Raw genomic sequence first — 24261 nt, 5'->3', positions numbered from 1 at the left:
GATACAATGCTACCTGATTGGCAGCCAATCCTGGGGTGTTATTTTTTCCTTAGCTCTGATTGGCTAAGGAAGAGATAAGAAAGACTGGATGTTAGCTTCTGTTTGACCTGTTAAAATGGGCAACTGTAAATGGTTTTAGAAGGGATCACAAGCCTCTCATGAATACAATATTACATAGTTACATTATTTGGTGGTGTTACTAATGCTAGTTAACCTGGTCACTGAGCAAAATAGTGATCAAATTTATGTGGGTGTGAGGTGTTTTCTGAATAAACTGTAATTCTGGCTTGAAAAATGGTCCAATTTGGTTGCAGCGTCTATAAAAAGCTACCAGTATCTCCACTATTTATTATTTTTGATTGAAATAGAACGTGTCAACTTGCCAAGACTGCTTTCAGCATGTTGCTAATAATAATTAGCGAAACAAGAAGCAAATCCCAGTAGTTTTCAGAGTTAAAACTGGAAAATGGTTCCACACAAAGCCCTGATTTCAAAAACCAATATGTATGCCCAGCTTGTAAAATCTTTTTATTTGAACTTCTCATAGTTTGGGTTTCCTAAATTCATCATTTTAATGAATGTGATAAATGTGTGTTTAAATGCCAAAAAAATTAAATCCCACAAGTTTTCAGATTTGAAACTGCAATAAAATCTGAACAACTTCACAAATTGGAAACTGTAAAACTTAGCTATCCAGCCTGGAGTGATTTCAGCTTTTCAACACTTTTTAAATACTGAAAATGCACTAATTCAAGGCAAGACACTGTTTTTCTCTCTGACCTCTTGAAGCAGGGAGTTCCCCAACCCGAGGGGCCCGGACCACATGGGTGACCTTTAAGGCCTGTCGAAGATTTAGGAACCACATTAGTGGGGCTCTACCAGATGATCTAGAGCAGTCAGCACTGTGAGTCAGAAGATTAGATACAGGCTGGAGCCAAAGCAAAATGTACACCCAGTGCTAACAGTGTTTGAAGGCCAACAGGGGCATGAATGTTGTGCCATCTTTTCAGAAAGACTGGGAAAAAATGGAAACATGGGTTACTTCACTGTATCGAACAGAGCAGACATAATTCATCCGCCTCTTGAAGACAAACAGAAAACACGGTTCCAGGTTCTGGAATGAAAATAAAAGTCGGGGAAATCCGTTAACTCAGTTTATTAAACTGGAACCACAAAAACAAAGCTCAAGTGTTGTTTTCAGGACAGATAGAAGTCAACAAAACACCACATGTAAAACAAGGTCATCGACAAACAGCAGAGGATTATTAGCACCAGCTGGAGTGTCTCCATAATCAAACTAAAGATTATTTTTTCCAGAAATCTGGTTCCTTTTGATTCACGTTTAGGGGTTTGAAAGTTTGTTATTTCTAAAAACTCTTCAAACTGAGTCATTGAATCATTCCTTAAACAGTTTATCACTTATCTAATAGTATCTTGACCTTTCTCTGTACTTTCCCAGTTTCATCATTATGGTTGTCTCTCATATCAGTAGTATTAATATCACATAGTTATATTGACCCAAACTTTCACATTGGTGCATCTATTGTAATTGCTACAATAGATTAAAAACCGTTGTGATTGCTTAATGGTTGTTGGGGCTCATCTTTTCATTACTGTTTAGTTTTATTTTGTTGTGACTTTTTGTTTGTCTAATTCAGGAAGTTTTAGTTTTTAGAGTGCATTTGCTAGTTTTTCTTAGTTATTAGTTATTATTAGTTATTATAATTTCAAAAGGTGAAAGTGTTGTGATTATGCATACATCAGTTTGGTGATTAATACTCAACAGAAGATGCTATTTCTGAAAATGGGTTCAAATTGTTGAACAACCAACTGATGCTGACGTTTTCTCCCATCTTGTTGTAGCCGCAATTTGCAGACAGGTAACGTAAACTGCTAACCTGTTTCACATCAGTTCAATGGCTAATAAATAAATTCATTAACACAAAAACAAAGGATATTATATCTAGAATTTTAGTATGGTTCCACCTAGTTATATATTTTTTTAATTAATCACAGATTTTATTTATTAAGTTTTCGTTATTTGTTAGTTTTAGTTAATCCCGAGTCTCTGCTGTTATTTAATGGGTGAGAAAATAGAAACTTTGGAACAAACCGTTTTAAACCACATTTGAGTGCAGTAAAAACCCAAAGGCTACAAATATTTCAGAAATGAGTACAGGCTGTACTGTAAATCCATCCCTCACGTTAAGTTTGGCGTCCAGAGAAGCTCTGGTCGTTGTTATCAATATATTGTTTTGCAGCAAAGCGGCCTGAGCCTATAAATGGATCGCGGTCCTGCTGGCTCGCTCCTGCGTCTGCAACATCTGGCCTCAATCTGGCTCGTACGCCCCGCCGTCCTGGGGGAGAGCAGCTCACCGCTTAGGTTTCACACCGCTCCACCCGCAGGGCCTGCTGGGGGTAACGCAGAGAAACACAAAGAGCATCATCTCAGAGGCGCTTTGTGTCCTGCTTTCAAATAGCCCCAGCATAAGTAATGCAGCTTGGACAGTTTTTGTCCCCACATTTATATTAATACAAGCTGAAAAGCAGAGTCAGAGTTGCTGAAAAGCGGCCAAGTTGTGATGAGGGAGAGCTGACTCCCTCCTACCTCTGTCGCCTCACACACTCTGCTTCATTCTTCCTTTGTCTGCCGAAACGTTTTTGAATTATCTCTCCGTCACAGGCTGAATTGTTTTCCTGAAATCCTCAGTCTTACTGTCAATGAGCGCATTTCAAATCATTTATCACCGGCCCATGCAGTTTATTATGACTCAACTTTATTGCTTTTATTGTCATCTCATTGTGATTTAATAGAGATACAAATTTATGTCCAGGCTTGTTCAAATATGCCTGTTTGGGTCAGGTCATAGAAGAATCCTTCTATGACCTGACCCAAACAGGCATATGGAGTCTTCTCCAGGTCATAGCACATCTGGACTAAAGACGTGCACGTCTTGTTTTTATTTCCTCACAGTTTTAGCAGTTATTCAGGAAACAGAAAACCTGATTGCATTTTGTTTGAAGCAATGCAACCAATCAAGTTTATGCTTTTTAAACAAATGTTGCATATCTTGTTTTTTTTTTGTTTTTGTTTTTTTTTGTGGGGGGGGGGGTTACCCTTCTGCTAACCAAGATTAAAAGTATGTTTTATATTTATGCAAGAGGTAGTGAAGTAATCACAAACAGTAGTCAAACTCTTCGTAGCAGACATAAAAGTAATCTTAGTTTAAAGAATTTCATAGGGATGCTAATGCAAGCAGATTAGCTAACAGCTACAAGTGCTAACAGCTAATTGTGTTAAAATTCAGCTGAGTTAAAACCTACCAAAGTTACAGCTAATTGAGCTAATAAAGCGAACAACTTCTCACAGCTAATTGACATAAACAGCTGACAATACTAACTACTTTTATGCAAGCTATATAAAGCTAACAGCTACATGAGCTATGAGCTACTTTATAGAAATAGCTAACTGAGCTAAAAGCTACTTGAGTTAAAAGCTAATTAGGTCGCTTTTAACTAGCAGTTAGCTTTAATATCTGTTAGTTTAAGACATAGTTAGTATGACATGCTTAGCTTTATCATAAGTTAGCTCAACCAGCTATAATATCAAGTAGTTCTTAACTCAAGTAGCTTTGAGCGCCATTAGCTGATAACTGGCAATTTTCTGTTAAGTAGCTGTTAGCTTTTATAGCTCTACCTTGTGATGATGTTCATATCACTTAAGTGGCTGTGTTAAAGCAGATGAAACTCAAAATGTCAGTTGTTTGAATAAATATTTTTGCTTAAGCTACTGACTGAAATAATACTGCTACGCTAATTACTTGTTCAGTGACTGTAAAAGTCGCTAATGCTAATAGTTCCTCAATCCAATAGCAGAACTATATTTAAAAATGACTTTGATCAACTAAAAAAAACTCAAGTTATCTTAAAGTGTTTTATTAAAGTAATGAGCAAAACAATGCAGACCTTCTTACACAGTCCACCCTGTATGTTTATCTGACATTAACTATTCTAAATACATAAAGTTTGTGATATGCATAATATTTCTGCAAATTATTTATGAGTATCTTTGGACCCATTTGCTTTTCACGTTGTAATATACTGGCCACCAAAAAAACATTACGTAAGAGAACATGTCAGAGTTCTGGCAGTTAAATATCACTAAAGACGATCATTTGGCTTAATATCGAGTTTCAACAATACCACAAAAATCTAGTTAAACTGCTAAAGCTATAATTTAACCCTTTTCAACCTTCAATCACAAACATAAGTCAGAGAAACACCCTTTAACCATGAAAACTAAATTTATGCGTGTGAACCTAATTCCAGTGTTTGTTGGTGTAGATTATTAATCTAAACAGGCACATCATTTGTAAAAACAATGACTAAGAGCAGTAAAATTTGCCAAGTTTCCCTCCTTCTCTGTGTCTCTGAGTGTCTGCCAAGGAAAACACCCTCCCAACACACACACACATTTAGGAAAACACACTCTGCTCATTTTGTCCATGCCAGCAGAGCACAGCTCTGAGTGCGGAACAATATTACTGATTTGTGGCTCCAAACACTCCCTCACACGACTCAGGATTCGGGAGGTGGGAGAACCAAAGCCGCCAATCCGCTTGATGGAAAACCCAAAGTTAGACCAATAAACATTCGGGAAAAAGTTAGGGGACTTTTCCAAAGTTTCCAAAATTATTCTGGCTCCGTCGTTGTTTTCTCAAGGATTTTTTCTGGTTTCTGTGTTATAATTTAAGCTGTAGAATCTCTGTTTCTTTCTGCCTGTGTTTTTAAAATTTATGTTGTGATGACGTTTTACAGGGAGTCGTAACTCAAGGAGGGCGGGATATTAAAAACAGTCAGATTTAACTATATTTTTTGTCTTTTTTAGGTCAGGTCAAAAATCTGAAGGCAACCAACCTCATTTCCCTCCAAATAAAAATTTCTATTACAAACCTGAGAACTATCATAATAATAACACAGCTCATAAACTTCTACATTCATGTTCATATTGTTAGTTTCACTGCTGTTTATTTAGCACAAAGAACATAAAAAACACACAAAGAAGAAAGAAAACGAGCAATTTCTGGGGGTTGTGTACAGTGGTTATGAACAGTCTGTATCTTAACGTAAACAGTAGATGATTTTAGTTAGAAAAATTAGGTAAACATTTGGAACTAAAAGTTGTTCATGTTACCTGCTAACTTAGCTAAAAACTTAGATATTAGAATATTTGCTCAGGCTAATATCTATCGCAGCTAACTGCTTCACAAGCTAACAAACATTCAGGCTAATTGCTACTTAAGCTAGGTTACGGTGAACTGTCTACTAGGTCAGCATGTCAATTCAACACTTTTTGCTTTTTTATTTCTAACCTACTTGTCTGGACAAATATATATTTTTAGTAATTTCAAAGTGAAAAATACTAAGATGATGCAAAGAATAATAATCTGAGTTTTTCTCATAATTATTGTGTGAAAATAAAATGTTTGACAAAATGGAGGAAACCAAAACAAGAGTGAAACTTCTTACTTAAATAAAACCTCAAAGGAGAAAAGCTTGACAGCTGAGTTACTGTACTGTTATTTTTTACTAAGTGTGATTAATTCTTCTGAACTGCTGATAAATTATGAAATAAGCTTTCATTTGATTTGTGACCCGAATCATTTCTGAGAGTCACCAGAGGACAGATTTTTACTCGGTGTTGACAGCTTCAGGTCTCATTTGATTAAATGTATAAATGGAGTTTTAGTGACATGATTAATATATAACAAGATTTATTTTCTTCTCCTTTTATCATTAAATAAACAGTTTGACAGCAGCAGAGGGTGAAAGTATGTTTGGCTTTGTTTGCACACTGACTGACTAACTGTAGCAAGCTCCGAAGATTCCCATGAAAAATCTGGAGAAAGTTATTTCTGCTTTGCATATTTACATGTTTCCTGAAAAAACAGAAGTAAAAGAGCAGCTCAGTTCAGCCCAATCAAACAGCATCTGTCATTCAGCCGCTTCTCTGCCAAAACTCAGAGCAAAAACTGGAGTGTTTAATGTTTTTCAGTAATTTTCCTTGAAAAGCGAATGACTAAAGAATGCTTTATAATAGTTTTGTCAGAAAAATGTGTTTAAAAAGCAGAGAAAGCCTTAACACAAAGAGACGATGTTGCTCAACATAAAGTGCTGAGAGAATTTGTTGCTCAACACAGATTTCTTCTTGCATATTTTAGCACTTAAATGTTTCAGGAAAAACATTTTGTTCTTGTTTAAGTTGTTGAGTTTTTGTCTTAGAAGTTGAAAACAGGAACATCGCACATTGTGATTAATGTCTTTGATATTTTTTCAAATAAACTTAAATAATTCCTTTTCGGATTCTTAGTTGTCAATCAAATGTGTTTGTTTAGATCTTTTATCCTACTTCATTTTGTCTCAAAAGTTCTCTTTATGGCTGAAACGATTAATCATGATTATTAAAATAATTGTCAACTAATTTAGTCATCGATTAATCGTTAATTGGAGTTTACAGACTTAGAAAAAGGAATATATGCTGAAAGAATTACACATTCAGAGTAATTAAGCGGAAGTTGTACAATTTATATACATTTTGAATTTAGGATTTTTGCCTGTAAACATGTTTTACTCCACAGTGTCAGTTTTAGCTTCACTTTACTTTTATTCACCAAAGGAATTCTATGGTATTGCATTTTTGACAAGAAAATGTTTATATTATTATTTAAAAAAGGAATTGAGTATAAAATTTAATAACTGAATGTAGAAAAACGCTTGAGGATAAATAAGAAATCTGTAGAATGTGCCATTTTAACCGATTAATCGTTAGAATAATCAATAAGTTTGTCTGGTTTTCTTTAAGTTTCAGGTCTGGGTGTGGATAACAGATTAATCACTTTTAGTTTCTGATTTAGTAAATATAAACAGATTTTAGGCCTGTCACTATAACAAATTTTACTGGATGATAAACAGAAGTTATTGCGATAAATGATAATATTGTTATTGTCAGACCATTTTCAAGTAATATAACAGCAATAATGGCACAATAATGCAAGAAAGATCAATAAATTTTAAATTCTAATGAATATTTAACACTGGAACAGGAAGATATTTTAAATATCCAAAATAAAAACAACAGAAACAACAAACAAAATGAACTATGAAACACAATTATCTTTCAAAAAAAGGTTAATTGACACCAAAGCGCCAGACTGAAAATTTTTATCATCGAGTTTTTGGTAGAAAGAGAGAAAATAGAAAAACGATTAATCATGGAAATCGAAATTACTGAGCTTGCTTTAATTTATAATGCAAAGAAGACTTTTTGAAAACTTTAATCTTTAGTCACTGTTATCTGATTTAATTTAAATGGGAGAAAAAAAGTTTTAAAAAAACATACTAAAGGTGATGTTTTTGTGTCACCATGCTTCTTGCATTGTAAGCTGAACATGAGCAACGCGCAGCCGCGTTTCTCCTCCTCCCTCCCATCTCTCTCTGTCCTCCCTCTTTCCTTTCCTCCGCCAGTCAGGAAGAGGTGAACAATATGACCTTTAGTCACAGCGATAACATTCCCCCTGGTGAATTCTCCAGGCCGCGGCTTTCCTTTCACATTCTCTTTGGTTTGTTTTCACTCGCAGCAGCTCTGTTTTTCTTAGAAATGATCTTCTGGGCACCTGTGATTAACGAGCAGTCGGGCCTCTGGGTCCAACACACACATGCGTGAAAAATACACTTCCTGATAAGTTTTCACCTCCTCGCGTGTCACGGTCTGATTTGTGATATTTTTTTAAATTAGTGTGAACAGTGGAAAGCTGCATGAAATTCATTTAAACCCTTTTTGCCATGCCCGCATGTGTTGAAACCGGAAATGAGGGTAAATTAGAGCCAAAATGAGGCCCCTGGGTAAATCACGTGTTGGAGGCTCAACCCCTCCCGACCCCCCAAGTATTCAGACGGTCGATTTACAGCAACTACTGAGCGGACTGCGCAGAAACCTTTGTATGGAGCTAAATTGGGGCCATATAGTTTGTTCAAAAGAAGCAAAATTATGTAGAAACTAAAAAAAAGATTTGAAACAGAAAAATTATTTTTAAACTGAAAAAATAACACTAGTATGATGTAAGCTAAGTATTGTTAATGATAGCAAATATGTTAAAAACACAACCAAATACACAAAAGGCTTTACATGGAACTAAATTGGGACCATAAAGTTTGTTCAAAGGTAAAAAAAAAAAAAAAACAGAAAATGAAATTTGAAACTGAAAAAAATTATTTAGACTGCAAAAGAAATGATCAAACTGCAAAAACATAACACTGTTACGATGTAAGCTAAATTATGCTAGCAATAGCAGATATGTTAAAAATATAGAGTAGCTCACAACGTACACAACCTAGTATACAAAAAGCTTATATGGAGCTAAATTAGGGCCATAACATTTGTTCAAAAGTAAAAAAAAATTGAAATTGAAACATTATTTTGAAACAAAAATAAACAACATTTTTTTCAGCAACCTTTTTTGGTAAACTTAAATAACTGCATTTCAAAATCCAAATTTTATTTTTTAGTTTGCTACTCTTGTAAGGTTAGAATCAATAGCTATAATAACACTGGCATGTTGTAAGCTAATTGATGCTAACGATAGCAGGTATGTTAAAAATAGAGTAGCTTAGGAGTGATGAAGAATCTGGTGTTGACATGCTGGTATGGAAGGCCCCAAGTGACAATCTGCTTAGGGCCAATGAATCGTAGAGTTATTTATAAAGATCTTACATTGTTTTGTTTTTTTATTATTTGTGGTATTTGGTGACCTCAGTGGGGGAACTTATACTCACATTTACAATACAATGCTATTCAAATACTGAACAATGAGGTTCAGTCTCTAGGTTTGGGTTTGGGGAAAAGTCAACATTTGTACTTTTTTAGTTGTTTGAAATAAAGATGTTGCAACATTACAGCGCAGGCTCTTACAATGTCAAATCCTCTGAGATGTTTCCTCAGAGAAACTGACGTTTCCATCACACACACAGCTCCGTTAAGCATCCAGGGTCTCTGCCCAGAGTGTCTGGAAAACCTCCAGAGAAGGGAAAGGAATCCTGATCAGAAGCAAACATGGAGAAGCAGCATTCAGTGTCTATCCTCCACAAATCTGCAACAAACTTCCAGGAAACTGCAAAACAGCCGAAACAGAGTTCCTTTAAATCAAAGCTAAAATCCCATGTGTAGAGCTGCTACAATAATATGGGGAACATTGACCAACACATTTGATGTGTATTCATGATTTTGAGGATTATGTTTCTGGTTTGCTGATTTATTGACTGTATGATGTTTTTTATGACTTTGAATTTTTGTGTTTTTATGATGTAAAGCACTTTGAACTGCTTTGTTGCCGAAATGTATTATAAAAATAAAAAAGAGAGAGTAGACCTATTTTCCTGCTGATTTGCTCTTTAAACATTGCGAAAACCATTGAAGAAGATGGAAAGTGTTGATTGATTTGGTAACTGTAACCAGAGTTCATATATTTGCATTATTTTATACCTTGGCAGTAGGTTTGTTATCTATGATGTTGTGTTTTATTGGTAATAAATGGTGTAATTTGAATTTATTCAACTACACTGTGTGGAAATTGTAAGTCAAACTGAGACTACTGCTGCTATGCAAATTAAAAAGAGCTAAGAAAAACAAAATTCAGTGATTGTCTCACTAATTTAAGTCAGTTAAGTTGGACAGTATTGTTTGATTGGTTTTACTAAATACAGTTGAAGTTGCAGGATGTAACTTTTATAAAAATATATAGTTTTTTTTGTATATTTGTTAAAACTGTCACCATGTTGTGACAGATTATGACAGATAATCTGTGAAAATATCAGTCTCCTTCATCTCCTCCCTGAGCTGCTGTTGCAGTCTTAAGAAACACACCAAAACCATCCAATCAGAGCCAGGAGGAGGGTCTTAGCGCTGTCAATCATCCTCAGAATCGTGCTGCTAGATGTGCTAATGGTGGGTAGACAACTCATCGTTACATTAAAATCATTTATCTGCCTCTGTCTAACTAGCCTTAGCATTCTGGACATGTATCACTTTAATGGGAGGGTGAGCAGCACACAAATAGCCATGATTGACAGCACTAAGACCCTGCAGATTATCTGTCTTAAAGCAAACTGTCATCACACTGTGAGCATACCTGTCGTAGTAATCAATAAATTAATTAATTACATAGATTATAGCAAGCTCAATACATTGTTTTTCTCTTTTCTTTCTTTCTACCAAAAACTAAAGTCTTCAGTCTGGTGTTTTGGTCTCATTTAGCCCCTTTTTTTAAGAGAGACTAAATAATTAATTTTATTTGTTGTTGTTTTGTTTGTTTGTTTTGGATATTTAACATTTCTTCCAGTTCCAGTGTTAGAAGTCCAGATTACAGTAAAATGACTTCCCACTTGTTCTTCTATGGGTTTTCTCTGGGCGCTCCAGTTTCCCCACAAAACAAATATGTCCATTGAACCCAGTGTCCATGTTGGGTTCTGTCCCATCACCTGGACATTTGATTGGGTTTTAGTGTTCAACTAAAATTAATACTTTAAGGTCCTACTGCCTTACAACATTTATAATAATTGTGTTTAAGGTTTTTTTGTTATGAACTTCTGTGTTTGTAGCTTTATTTGGCAGTAATCTGACAGGAATGGGGGAAGAAGTCATTCCTGTCAGATTACTGCCAACTGAAGCCGCGAACAACAAGCCATTTGGGCCCCACGGCGTTCCCAGGTCAATCTGGGAACGCCGGGTGTTCCCTGGGCCTCCTCCTGGTGGGACAGGCGTCCAGGTGGCATCCTGACCAGATGCCCGAGCCACCCTACCTGGCTCCTCTCGATGTGAAGGAGCAGTGGCTCTACTCTGAGTCCCTCCCGGATGACTCACTTTACCTATCAGGACGGCTTAAAAAACCATTTCAGATGTACACCCCTTTGAACTACCAATCAGTACTTTATATACTGTGTATTTCCATGGCAGACATCATGTTCAGCCTTGTAGGATAAGTACAGGAAGCTACAATTGGAATCTGACTTCAGCTTCGTTCCAGACGCAACTCAAAAAAGGGCATTTGGAGCATCATAGGGTTAAGGGCTCAAGCCCCTCCCACCTCCCTCTGCACATACCTGCTTCAGAGATCCAACTTTTGATGGGCACCAATCCAACTTCATGGGATTCAGGTAAACAAACACTGAGCATGCCCTGTGGCACTCCATGGGTGGGTCTGGGCCCTTCAGCAGCTGGGTTCTGCTCACCTCGCTGCCAACTCTCCGTCACGTGATCTGAAATCGTCTTACAGCTTTCTGTTTCTCTGCAAGCCTCAACTTGAAGGACAAGTTGCAGAAAAGCATCTTGGAAACCAATGAAAGGACAAATGTCACTTTTCAACAAACCCCATGATTTGCACAATGGTTTTATTAGCCTCCAACATTCCTGGATGCTAACTTACAAATGAAAAATACAACTGTGTTTCTGAACTTCCAAAATAAAAGTACAAAGAAAAGAAACATTAGATGAGTGATAAGTTAAGTCTGCGCAAGCAGAATTTTAACTGTTGCTCAGTAACATTCAGAGAGCGATCTGGCGCCATCTTCTGTTGACTGAAATCAGAATCTACTTTATTCGGCATGTTTATGATTCAGAAATATCAGCAAACTACAAATAGGAATATTGGTGGTAGAAGAAAAAAAGGAGGAGCACATTTATGCCAAATTAATCTTTAGAAATTTTCTGATTATGATTAATCTCAGAAATCTTCCAGAAAAAAGTTTTTAAAAAATCCAAACGTGGAAAATTTTCCGTGTTCCTTAACATTTCTGAGATTCATCTCAAAATTAGATTTTTTTAGAACATTTTCAACTTTTCAAAATCAGAAATTTCCAGGTTTAGTTTTTCACAAGGTTTCTGAAATTAATCTCAAAATTTCTGATTTTTTTTTAGCTATTTTTCAACTTTTGAATCTAAAAAATTAAAGTTTTTTTATTAGATTTTTTATTTCTGAGATTCATGTCTAAATTTCTGAGTTTTTCTAGCAAGTTTTCAACTTCTCAAAATCAGACATTTCCATATTTTTTTAATAGAACATTTCTGAAATAAATCTCACTTTCAGATTTTTTTCTTGCAATTTTGCGACTCAGAATTGTTTTTATTTTTTCTGAGGTTTTTGCCAGAAATTCATTCCTATTTTTTTCCTCCTTCAGTTCATTGTTCAAACTGGTCATCTTCCAGCACAAAGGAATTATTTGCGTAAAATCAGCTCTTATTTCTTGCTGTAAAGTTATTTGTAAGTTAGTTTTGTCTTATTTCAAGTGTACTAAGAAATTTGCTCTAGAAACCAGACAAAATACTCGGTTAGACTTTTTTTTTCTTTTTGCAATGATTGGTTTTACTAAATACAATAAAACTTGCAATATGTATAAAATGTGCTGTACAAATAAACTTTATTGGCTGATTTGCATTATTGCATTCTGATATATGTAAAATACATTTCTTCTGTATGCAAAAATACCAATCAGAAAAAAGTACTTGGTAAGATTTTGTGTTCTTCCTGCTAACAAACATTTTATTTCTTATATAGATTAAGTTTTAAGTCTGGAATCACTTCTTCCCTCAGAAAAGAAACTCCCAGTTTGCTTATTCCCCGAAGACTGGAGAAGTAACGACCACAATCAGGTCATCGGTTCTGCTGTTGGCCGACAGCCAGAGCCGTGTCTGTCAGGCGCTAGCCGACGTCATTTATTTTATTCGTTTTTAGGACAGCGGTGGAGGAGAAAGGAAACATGATAGCCCACCGGGGATCTGCTCTCTCATGGCGGTACAGCAGCCTACTAATAGATTTCACAGCCATCATCTTGCAATGCAGCGATCTCGACGTTATGGAGTGAGAGGGACACACACAGTATTGCACAATGCTGAGTATACACAGCTGTGAACTCTGGCATACTTTTACTACAACACACGGACATAACTCACGCCGACTTCTAGTTACATGTGTCAGCAAACCTCTGCGGTCTCTGAGGGAATTGTTACGGAATAGGTCGAAGTTCTTCAAACTGGAAGCAGCTTTATTCAAAATATAGAGCTTTACTTTTACAAAGCGCATCATCTGCAACCTGCAGACCGTTTTAAACAGCTGAATAATAATTAAAAAGGAATAACAGATGAAATGTTCCTTCAGTTTGAATTATTGCATTTTCCTTTGGCAAAAAGTCAAATCATGATGCATTCTTTAAAAAATGTAGGTCAGGCATGTTTCCTTGCCTTTTGAACAAAAGAAAAGGAAAAATGTCATATTATATTATGTAAACACTATTTCTAATCTCAGCGTTGTTGCCTGGTTAAATTTAAAAAATATGGGTTCAAGTGTAAGATATACTGAAAATAGTTTCCAAAGCAACACAGATGAGAAAACTGACAAACATAAACAAATGTTTCATATAAAATCAGCAGAGTAAAAAAACAAAAAAAAATAAACATAGCCTTATCTTTATCTAGTAAAGAGTTTGAGGTTTTTCAAATGATGAACTTTTAAACGTTGCTAGGCTGAGCTCGAAGCACCTTTTAGCATTAGTAGCTGTTAGCTTGAGTCAGCTTAATCTATCAGTCATTATCTTGATCAATTGTTTTCCAGCTGTTAGTTTAAAAATCCGACAGCTTGAGTAGATGCTAAGTAGCAGTAAGCCTCAGAAGTCACTAGCCTAAACAGCACCAAACTTAAGTAGCTCTGAGCAGACGTTAGCTGAATAGCTTAAGTAGATATTAGCTTGGATCTCTGTAATCTTAAGCAGCTAAAAATTTAAGTAACAGTTAGCGTCAATACTTTCAAGCGTGAGTAGTTATTAGCTTAGGTAGCTGTTATTTTATCATCTGTTAGTTTGAGTTGCTATTAGCCTAAATTGCTGCTAGCTAAAATGAAAAGATTCCCCAACAAAGTCCAACTTTGGGAGACTTTCAAGCTTATTTTTCCAACTCGGAAGTTGAAATTTCCAACCACAAATGGATCACAGCATTAGCTTCACTAGATTTCAGTTTGTTTAGCTGTTAGCTTACCTATCTATAACCCTGACTAGCAATCCAATGAGTTAGGTATTAGTTAGTGTAGCTTTTAATTAAAATAATATTTAGCTTGAGTAAGTGTTCACTTGTTTTGTCCATAACAACTTTGTTTCTGAACTTTCATTACTTTACCGTCTGTTACAAGTTTAACAGTAACGATGCGAAAGTTTTAAATAAGACGTTTTGTTTGAAGTGAACTCCGAAATATTGTATGTTTGGTACTTCAATGTCTATGGATTTCAGGAGCCAAAAAGTGGCCATATTTACTGCTTTAAATTATATAATTAATGTGTAATAAATTTAATTAATTGCAAAAAGTACTTTGAAAACAGCTGCTTTGTGGCCTGTACAGCACCTTGTTGTGTCCAACTAAAATGTCAATTAATCAAAAACACTAAACCTTTAAATAAAATACATAAATAAATCATGAAAACGCACATGAATGACCTAATTAACAAATATATCAAATAAAATGTGCCAAAGTACAAATTTATAAATTGTACAGACACTAAAGTAAAACACTGATCCATTATGCGTTTTTGTCCAGTGGCTGACTTTCTTTTTTATTAAGTATGTGTGAATTCATCTTCTTTTAATCCAGTGTAAAATTAGCTTACATAAAAAGGTTTTCCTTTTCTTTTTTTAGAAATTTCAAGAAATAAATAAGCCATAAATATATTTCCTCCCCTCTAAACGTTGACCCATAATAATATTTGCTTTTCATAAATATCTTTTTTGCTCCATTTTCACTAAAATATTCAGATCCAGTGAGTTTTTTAAAGCATCTCTGAAGCAGCAAATCATGTCTGTTTACACTGCAAAAACACAAAATCTTACCAAGAATTTTTGGTCTAGTCTCTAGTTAAATACATTAGTACACTTGAAATAAGACAAAACTAAGCTAAAGATAACCTTTTAGCAAGATATCAGAGCTTGTTTTAGGTCAATAATAAATATTGTTGAAAAAGTGCCAATTCCACTGGCAGATTATTTCACTTTATCTGCCAATGAAACAAGAACTTTTTCAAGGAATTATTGACTCAAACCAGCTCCTATTTCTTGCTAAAAAGATTCTTGCTAGTTACTTTTATTTTATTTAGTGTGGGATAAGAAATTTGCACTACAAACTAGACCAAAAATACTTGACAATCGTTTTTTTGCAGTGTAAAGATGTTTATGCTGCTGCTTTTGTTTTGTTTTGGGTTTCCTTTGCACCAATTTTTAAAAATTCAACTAAGCTCCCATATGTGTGGAGTCCTGCTCATAGGTTCTGGTCCAGCCAGCGAATGTAGTTCCTCATGCTTCTCTGTCCAACGCTCGACATCATTGGCAGGTTCGCAAACACCATGCAGCCATGGAAACCGTCCTCGTAGTGGTCACTCGTCACCTCGACGCCAGCGTCCTGCAGCCGCCTGCCGTACATCAGACCGTCGTCCCGCAAAACGTCAAACTCGCACGTCATCACATACGCTTTGGGCGTTTTACCCAGAACCTCCTGCTCCGCCAGCAGCGGCGCCGCCCTCACGTCTATCAGCCCCGGCACCGCGCCCACCACGCCTGGCGATCCCTTCTCCTCAACGACCGGCTTGAAGTTCTTCTTGCGCTCGGCCGGCAGCAGAGCGGTCCAGTTCAGCTTGGAGCGGGTGGCGGCGCTGATGGCCCGCTGGTCCAGAGCGCTGTGGTTGTTCGCCAGCAGGACGGGCTCCAGGGAGGAGTCGGCGCCCAGGTACTGCAGCCAGAAGCGGGCCATGTAGGGCCTGTAGAGGATGGGCACAGCCTGGTTCTGCTGGTACGACGGCGTGTGGAAGTCGAGAGCCTGCAGCACTGGGTAGATCAGAGCCTGGGCTTTGAATTTCACCTGCAGAGAGTCATCCAGGCTGAGCTGCAGGAAAAAGTAAAATATACCAGTTCAGAGGAAGATTCCTGACCCAAACTGAACCGGGCCGGTCACAGTAACAAATGTCACCCTGAAGTTATTGTGATTGTTGAGACAATTTCAAGGTAATATGATGGGAATGGTATTATAAAAATAATAATAATAATAATAATAATAATAATAATAATGCAACCACACATTCTCAAAGATAAAAAAAACTTTAACTTCTAACAAACATTTAACACTGGAACATCAAAAAATAAATAAAACAGAAATTACAAAGTGAATTATGGAGTCTCTAATGAAAACTGTCCAACAATAAAAGGTCTAGATGAGACCAAATCACCAAACTGAAGACATTTTATAAAATAAGCAAGTCATACAATTAAACAGACTTCAGTTAGTTTATAGGTTTCATCCAAATGTCCAGTCTTTCTTGAAATGTTTGAAATCATTTTCAAATTATGGCTCCACAGACGTTAAGATCTTTCATAGTTTTTCTTTAGATGTTTGCCGATTCTTCAAACCTTTCCTCACCAATTTCAGGCCCATGTTTTGTTTCGACGCTCTACTTTAGTGCATAAATCATTCAGGTATAAAAAGACTATTAAACACATGGGACATATCGTAGCACTTCCACTTTAGCTTTGCTTGCTAAATTGATAAAGTTTGTTCACTGGCAGGCAGGTGAGTTTCAGTTATTAATCTTCCAGCCATACCACTACTGATGTTTGACCACACATGCTAATTAACATAGTTAGCAAACAAGCTTTCTTTTTTTTTTTTTTAAGTTTTCAACTTGACAGAAGAAACTAAAAAGGTTTATTTACCAAATATTTTTGGTTTAGTTTCTAGAGAAAATATCTTAGTACACTTGAAATAAAACTAATTTATAGATAACATTTCCGCAAAATAGAGGAACTTGTTTTAAGTAAATAATTCCTTAATATTAATGAAAAAGTATAAGTTCCATTGGCAGAATATTTTATTTGTAACATGGGAAAAATATCTTTAACCTGGCAGTTAAGTCACATGGGCACTGCGCCGTTACCTAGCAACCCAAGCCCCGTTACCTAGCAACCCAAGCCCCGTTACCTAGCAACCCAAGCCCCGTTACCTAGCAACCTAAGCTGGGTTCCATTTGAAATAAAACAAAACTAACTCACAAGTAACTTTTCAGCAAGATATAGGAGTTTGCTTTAAGTAAATAATTCCTTAATTTTGAGAGATAAATTCACATATCACATGGTAAAAATGTAATTTTATCAGTGAATTTACCTAACAATGGAACAAGAATTTGTTTAATCAATATTAAGGAATCACTGACTTAAAATAAGCTCATATTTCTTGCTGAAACGTTACTTGTAAGTTAGTTTTATCTTATTTCAAGTGCACTAAGAAATTTGCACAAGAAACTAGACAAAAATACTTGGTAAGACATTGTTTATTTGCAGGGTGACGGGGTGTAGGACCTTCAGTTATTTAAATAATGAGTTAATAGAGAAATAAATTAAAACCTGGATGTGCCTCTGCGTAATATTTGTTGGTGTTTTACCTCCTGCGCCACAGCAGCAGCCAGGTTTCCTCCAGCGCTGTCTCCAGACACACAGAGCCGCTCCGGGTCGATGTCGTACTGCTGCAAGAGTTCAGCAGACAGGAAGGCCCGCGACGCTGCCACGGCGTCGTGGTACTGATCCGGAAACACGGCCTCGGGAGCCAGGCGGTATCTATGACGGGACAAACGCAACATGGCAGCATTTAAAGTCTAAATCATCAGACTTTTCTTGCTCATATTCCAGTTTCTGGGCAGAAATCATTTCCTGGTCTCGTCAGTTCAACCGTGTCCAAGACAACTGAACGAACCCTCTGTTTGCTGAAACGGACACAAACTTACCGTGAAGTTGAACATAAAAAACCTCCTGTTTCATGAAAGCCACAGCAGCACTGCCGCTAGCAAGAAGAAAATAAAAGGAGTGAATTTGCTGATTTAACTCCTGACACTCACTCCACAGACATTATGACGGCGTCCAGATCCTCCGCCATTTTCCTACACAGAAGGTCATAGGAGCGCATCTCTGCAAAACACAAGCGGTAAAATTCATAAATAAGGAACATTGTGATGTAAATGGCAGATTTACTGAGTGGTCGCTATAATAATTTGACATTTTCTGGCATGTAAAGGAACAGCTGGTGGACAAAAACAGGAAAATGATGCAACAATCAGGCAATATTTCATGGAAAATAACAGTATAAACATCTCTACTTTGTTCCAGAGGAATCATGGAAAAACTGTAGCATGTTGTTTCCTGCGATGGCTATGACTGATGCAATAAGCAATAAATTAATTGATCATGTAATAAATTAAAGCAAGTTCAATAATTTCCATTTGCATAATTTATAATTTTTCTCTTTTCTCTCTTTCTACCAAAACCTGGATGATAAAACTCCTCAGTCTGATGTTTTGGTCTCAACTAAATCCTTTTTTTAAGAACTGTTTACTGTATTTATCTGTTGTTTTGTTTATTTATTTTGGATATTTCAAATGTTTTCCACTCTTGTTAAATATTCATTAAACTTTAAAGTTTATTGCTCTATGAGGATGAGTTCTTGTATTATTATCACCATCATATTACTTCAGTATGATCTCAAAACAATATTATCATTCATGGCAATAATTTCTGGGACCATTTATCATCCAACAGAATTTGTTATCTTTAGTTTATTTTAAAAAACAAAATTAAAAATAAATCTCTTTTTTGCCTCAGAATTAAGAAAATAATGTGAGGAAACATGAATTTACATATTGGTTAGCAAGACAACAAAAGTTTGGCAACTGGAAATGTTTTGTATCCTTTATTATTTCATTGAATCAGACAAATTTTTAGACTACTCTCACATGTTTCGGTCTAAACTTTTAATAAACCATAAAATCTTGAGATGTTTTGTATTTAAGTCTTATATAAACTGCAGGTATTCCTAAATTAGAGCAAAAATATAATAAAAACATCAAATCTAGGATTAAACCCACTTGCGCTGCCGAGCGCCCAGCCTCCTCCGTGGAAATAGAGGACTCCTCTTCTCAGCCGGCTGTCTCCGTTTGGTTGAAACACGCGGGTGGGGACACCTCCCAGGGTGGAGTCGGTCACCTTCACGGTTGGACTGGAGCGAGCCTCGATCACCTCCACCCAGGACACCACCCGGTTCAGCAGGCGAACACGGTGGCACACGCCCAGGGAGTGGGCCGCGTCGCTCTGAAATGCACAACAAGCTGAGTTCACAACAGATCAATGATGTACGATTCAATTATATACACTGAAAGTTGAGTGGAAGGAAAAACAGTGGCACAAATACCCATTTAAAAGTGGATAGCTTCAAACTCCAGACTGCAGACGATAGATTAAACCCCCATGTACCGTGTTTCTGTTGTTTTTTTAAGTGTATTCTTAAGTATGGCATTAGATAAAGTTGATGGCAAAATTTCTCAATTTCATAAAAAAAGTTTTTACACTTGCTTTTTTGGCTTTTCCAAAAAAGAGTTAATGCCCAAATGGGGACATTTGCTGAAGTAGTTCTGACATAGCAAATTCCACGAGTTGGGCTGTGCCTTGCCAGAGGCACAAAACTTGTAAAAATTTCTACATTTTGAATTATTCTTTTATTTTTACAGCCAAAATCTGACAAAATTATACTTTACATAGCCTGGTTGATTCACTTCAAACCAGAAAATGTAAAAAAAGCCTAATTTGTATTTTCTTTTTTGAGACATTTTAAAATTTGGTTAGAAATATAGTCCCAGATAATCCAAAATAATCACTGTGTTAGAAAAAAATCCATATGAGTTTTACTTTTTGCTTTAAATCACTAATTTATAACTTAATTAAAACTAAATAACCTTTTAGTGATATTTTAATTTATAGAAACACAGTGGATGTGAAACCTCCGTGAAACCTTTTCACCCCTCTGTTGAGTAAAAGGGTGAAATCACTGAGTAGGGTGCCAAACCTGTCCTCTGAATACACAGGAAAAACTTGTTGCTCTTTACAAAGACCAAGGCGCAGCATCGTCTGCTGACAGCCATTAGATTACCGTCTGTGGAGGCAGGTTACCATCGCGGTCGGAGGAGTTTTTCACGTTGTTGCAGCATTCTGTGCTTTCTGTTTGGACCTCATGGAAATTTTCCCCAATGAAAAAATGAACTGACGAACATAGAAATGAATAATTATCTGATGCACTAACAACAATTTGAATTTGAGGTATTTATTTATCATTTTTATTAGGATGCACCACTCAGTTGACAAACAGTTCCTCTTCGACCAGCAGCTCAAACAGTGTGAAATTTGGCTTTTTTGATTATCATAAAATGCATCTAAAATAAATATTTGCATCCCTGTCAGTCTGTAAAATGCATAATCAGCCAGTCATTTCATCCACTTTCTTTTCAGCTCAGTAAAAAACGGACACAGATTAGAGACAGAAGTGAAAATTAAGACGATCACAATGTTTCTGTTGGAGTCAAGAATCCACAAGCCGACATGTCTTCCTTTTATTTCCACATGGTTCTGTGTTTAAAATACAAAAAGCATTTCTGCAAGATCTAAAAATTTCAGTTCAATCATCTTAATTAAAAATTTAAAATTTTCACAAGAGAAACTACAAATCCCATAATTCTGTAACAACAAAACCAGCTGTAACTGTAAAAATAACTGAAATGAAACGTACAGGTGTTTAAGTTTGGTAACCTTGGTTGGAAAAAAAAAACCAAGTTGTATTGAAAGACGTAGACGGGCCAGAAAAACCAGAGATCTCCATACACTTTAATAAAGAAAATTTGTGCACAAATATGAAACAAAATCCCCCCCCCCCCACACACACACACACACATTTTATGTACTATTTTAGCTGAGATTTTTTAATTCAGCTTTGTAGGTTTTTTGTTGCTTTTATTCTGTATTTTCCTATGCGATTCTATTTTAATCTCTTCAAAAAATAACTTAGGCAGCTGAGTGAAAATCACATTAGTAATTTATTATTTAAACCCACAGGCAGGTGTTAACTTGACCTGCGCGGCTTTAACCTGTAAAACTTGATCCCGGCTGCGGTGGACCGCTACCTGTCCGCCGGTGTTCCACCACATTAGGCGCATCACTCTGCCACTCACCGCCCGCATGAAGCTCCGGAACAGCGCGTCCAGCAGCATCAGCTTCCACGGCTCGCTCACGCCGCTCGGTAGCGGCAGGTACACGTAGTAGGCGGCCGCCGCCAGCAGCACGGCCCCGGCCAAACGGAGCCTCATCGCGCAGAAGAAGAAGGAGGAGGAGGAGGAGTGAACCTGCCCGGGAGAATCATACAGCACTGCCCGCTGTCAGGTCGCCAACGGTTGGGGGGGAGGGAGCGGAGCGGGTGGGAGACTCCGTCAGGGATCGACGAAACCCGGAGGAATGACCCCGATTTTAAAATAAAAGCACAAAATGGCACCCAGAGCGAGATTTTTCACGATGGAGAGAACGTCTCTACATTTTATTTTGAAATTCTCATGTCGGAAGTCATTTACGCCTTGCGTAAGTATTTTGCTAATGGGAGTTGTAGTTCTTCGTCAAAACGGCCGTTAGTTCAGTCTGTGACTAAGCTAACTACAAAAACGAACCACCAAGCTAAATCATAACTCAATCCGATTGGACTGTTTTTTAAGCATTTAAACAGTCCTGCGTTTGTGCTTGATTATTATTATTGTCAATTTTCACAAAAGTTTTATGTGCCCAACAGTCATTTCGGAATTGAAGATTAGAATTTACAGATAACAGAAGAGTAAACACCATATTTTCAAAGTTGTAGTGGTCCTGTTGAAATGATCCAGCGGCACATCTGCCATATTGAGAGTGGCAAATCTGCCTTGTCAACCAATGGCAGGAACATATTTTCACAAAATCAAATTTATTTTGTACAGAATATGTTAATTTACTACATGTGACATAAAAACAAATAATAAAAAACAATGTGCACAAAAGTGTGTATATATATATATATATATATATATATATATATATATATATATATATATATATATATATGTGTGTGTATGTATTTTAGCCATTAAACTGTGAGATTCTGTCTATTGACCACATAGAGGGTGATCTTGATCTAAATCTGTGTAGTCTCTAATTTATGTTTCACAATAAATGTATCATGTATGTTAAAGTGACTCTCTAGTGTTCTGGAGAAAAAAACAGGCAAATTTCCTAAACTTTGGTGATAGGTGCTGTTTTCCACCAAAAAAGTCCCTGTATGGTTTCCCCTTGCAGGAAACACTTCTCTTGTAAGATAATTGACCACATCAGCCTTCAACTACTGACACCTGTTTCCATTTACCAAAACAGAATTGGAGGGGGAGGTATAAAATTAAGCAACAGCAGTACACAAGTTATTGCGTGCTGTCAACTTAGGTTGACATTATGGCTTTTCTGTTCAGGTATGTCAAACTAGAGTAAATTAAATGTTTTTTTCCTCCTTAAACAGTTTTTATTAAACTTTTTTTTTATTCCTAGGCTGGTGATGGTCTCCTTATTGGCATTGGAGATATGTAAAGTAAAAGGTAAGGTTGACTTGTGTAATTTTCAATATATATTGAAACAAAGACTTAACTTGAGTCTGCTTTTCAACAGCTTCATATGTGCCTTCAAAGCCTGAGGTTGGGATTCTAACTCGGGGTCCAAACAAACCACACAAACTCCCAGATGTGCAACGCTATGCCCCATGGTTTCCAAGGGGTTTCCATGGTTTCTTTACCCCTCAGCAGGAACAGGGCAGTAATAAACCTCAGCTGCCTACTGAGCCGAAGTTCCCAATTGGAGGTCCAGTCCCTCTGTTTAAGCCACCACAGTTCCCTAGAGAGCCTCCTTGTCAAGCAGGTTCTTGCAGGTCACCAACATTCCCTGTTGAGCCAAAGTACCCAATAGGCAGTCCAGTCCTTCTGTCCAACCCACCAGCGCTTCCTATTGTGCCAGAGTACCCATTCAGATTTGTAGTCCCCCTGTCCAACCCACCAATCCTACCTGTTGAGCCAAAGTACTCAATAGGCCATCCAGGCCAGCTGTTCTACCCATTAATGCTTCCGATGGCCCCAGAGTACCCAGTAGGATTTCCAATTCCTCCCTTAAACCCACCAACGCTTCCTGTTGAGCCCAAGTACCAAACAGGATTTCCAATCCCTCCCTTAAACCCGCCAACGCTTCCTGTTGAGCCCAAGTACCAAACAGGATTTCCAATCCCTCCCTTAAACCCGCCAACGCTTCCTGTTGAGCCAAAGTACCCAATAGAAGGTCCAGTCTCTTCAGTCAAGCCACCACAGTTTCCTAGAAAGCCTCCTTGTTCAAGTAGAAGACAATCAGGTTCTTGCTGGCCACCAGCTTACCCCACTGAACCAAAGTACCCAATAGGAGGTCCAGCCCTTCCATCCAACCCACCAGGACTTCGTGTTGTGCCAGACTACCCATTTGGATTTCTAGTCCCCCTGTCCAACCCACCAGCGCTTCCTGTTGAACCCAAGTACCCATTTGGAGGGCCAGTCCCTCTGTTTGACCAACCAGTACTTCCTGTTGAGTCAAAGTATCCAATAGGAGGTCCAGTACCTCAGGTCCAACCACCACAGCTTCCTAGTAAGCCTCCTTGTTCAGTGGGGAGTCCCTTTAGTGTTTGTAGGCTACAAACATTCCCTGTTAAGCCCAGGCATCCTACAGAGGCTCCAGTCAGCCACGGCCTAATGCCTTTTTTCCAAACCTTGGAGTCTGGCAAGGTTCCTAAAGAGCCCCTGCATCGTGGAGAGCCACCCAAGAGTCCAGGATGCTATAGCAAATGGCCATTTCTGCAATCAAAGCCCTGCATCTAGAGCACTTCAGAAGGTTGGTAATTCTATGAAGAGGAACTTCAACTTTTTACTGTCTTAACTTATTGACATTTTTTTTTTGTCATAGGTCCAGAAGTAATGATGCCAAATTATTCACCTCTGTCAATAAAGGACTCATTACAACACTTATGTTTTTTTTTTGTTTTATTTTGGTCTTTAATAAAGTGGCTCTAATCTTATTGGGGTTTTTTTTCTACTTTAATTTCATAAACAAAAACCTGCCTGCAAAACTCTAAACTAATTTTCAATTGCTAAGCTTTTCTGTGCTGACCTGGTATTAAAAACTTGACTGGAATTTTGCATGTTCCAGGTGTGGTGGTGATTTGGTCAAATGGTCACAGAAACTTTATATCCCAATCAACTAACCAAGGCTGTCCCAGAAGTGCCACTAAAGCAGAACCA

General features: G+C 37.2%; 2 protein-coding genes and 2 long non-coding RNA genes across 4 annotated transcripts; 3 read left to right on the top strand and 1 right to left on the bottom strand.

Annotated features, from left to right (window-relative positions):
• Positions 1-15269: 15269 nt before the first annotated feature.
• LOC106965291 (neutral cholesterol ester hydrolase 1-like) lies at positions 15270-21428 on the bottom strand. Its single transcript, XM_015061298.1, has 5 exons — positions 21118-21428; positions 18988-19210; positions 17965-18034; positions 17515-17686; positions 15270-15965 (listed from the first exon to the last, which is right to left on the bottom strand). Exons 1-5 carry the CDS (start codon positions 21250-21252, stop codon positions 15345-15347), a joined length of 1221 nt encoding a protein of 406 aa, XP_014916784.1. The 5' UTR covers positions 21253-21428; the 3' UTR covers positions 15270-15344.
• On the top strand, positions 17590-17950 carry LOC106965292 (uncharacterized). Its single transcript, XR_001428602.1, has 2 exons — positions 17590-17682; positions 17759-17950. It is a non-coding gene; the product is annotated as an uncharacterized LOC106965292 (long non-coding RNA).
• Positions 17960-18325, top strand: LOC106965293 (uncharacterized). Its single transcript, XR_001428603.1, has 2 exons — positions 17960-18050; positions 18233-18325. It is a non-coding gene; the product is annotated as an uncharacterized LOC106965293 (long non-coding RNA).
• An 891-nt stretch (positions 21429-22319) lies between the features above and the next one.
• On the top strand, positions 22320-24036 carry LOC106965294 (adhesive plaque matrix protein-like). The gene is made up of 4 exons (XM_015061299.1): positions 22320-22425; positions 22502-22548; positions 22619-23854; positions 23927-24036. Exons 1-3 carry the CDS (start codon positions 22409-22411, stop codon positions 23839-23841), a joined length of 1287 nt encoding a protein of 428 aa, XP_014916785.1. The 5' UTR covers positions 22320-22408; the 3' UTR covers positions 23842-23854; positions 23927-24036.
• The last annotated feature ends 225 nt before the right edge of the window (positions 24037-24261 follow it).

The sequence above is a fragment of the Poecilia latipinna genome, unplaced genomic scaffold, assembly GCF_001443285.1.
Source record: "Poecilia latipinna isolate Pla-1442-1.1 unplaced genomic scaffold, P_latipinna-1.0 Scaffold1798, whole genome shotgun sequence".
Taxonomy (NCBI): Eukaryota; Metazoa; Chordata; class Actinopteri; order Cyprinodontiformes; family Poeciliidae; genus Poecilia; species Poecilia latipinna.
The sequence above is the reverse complement of the archived record's forward strand: the minus strand, read 5'-3'. Positions and strand labels throughout refer to the sequence as shown.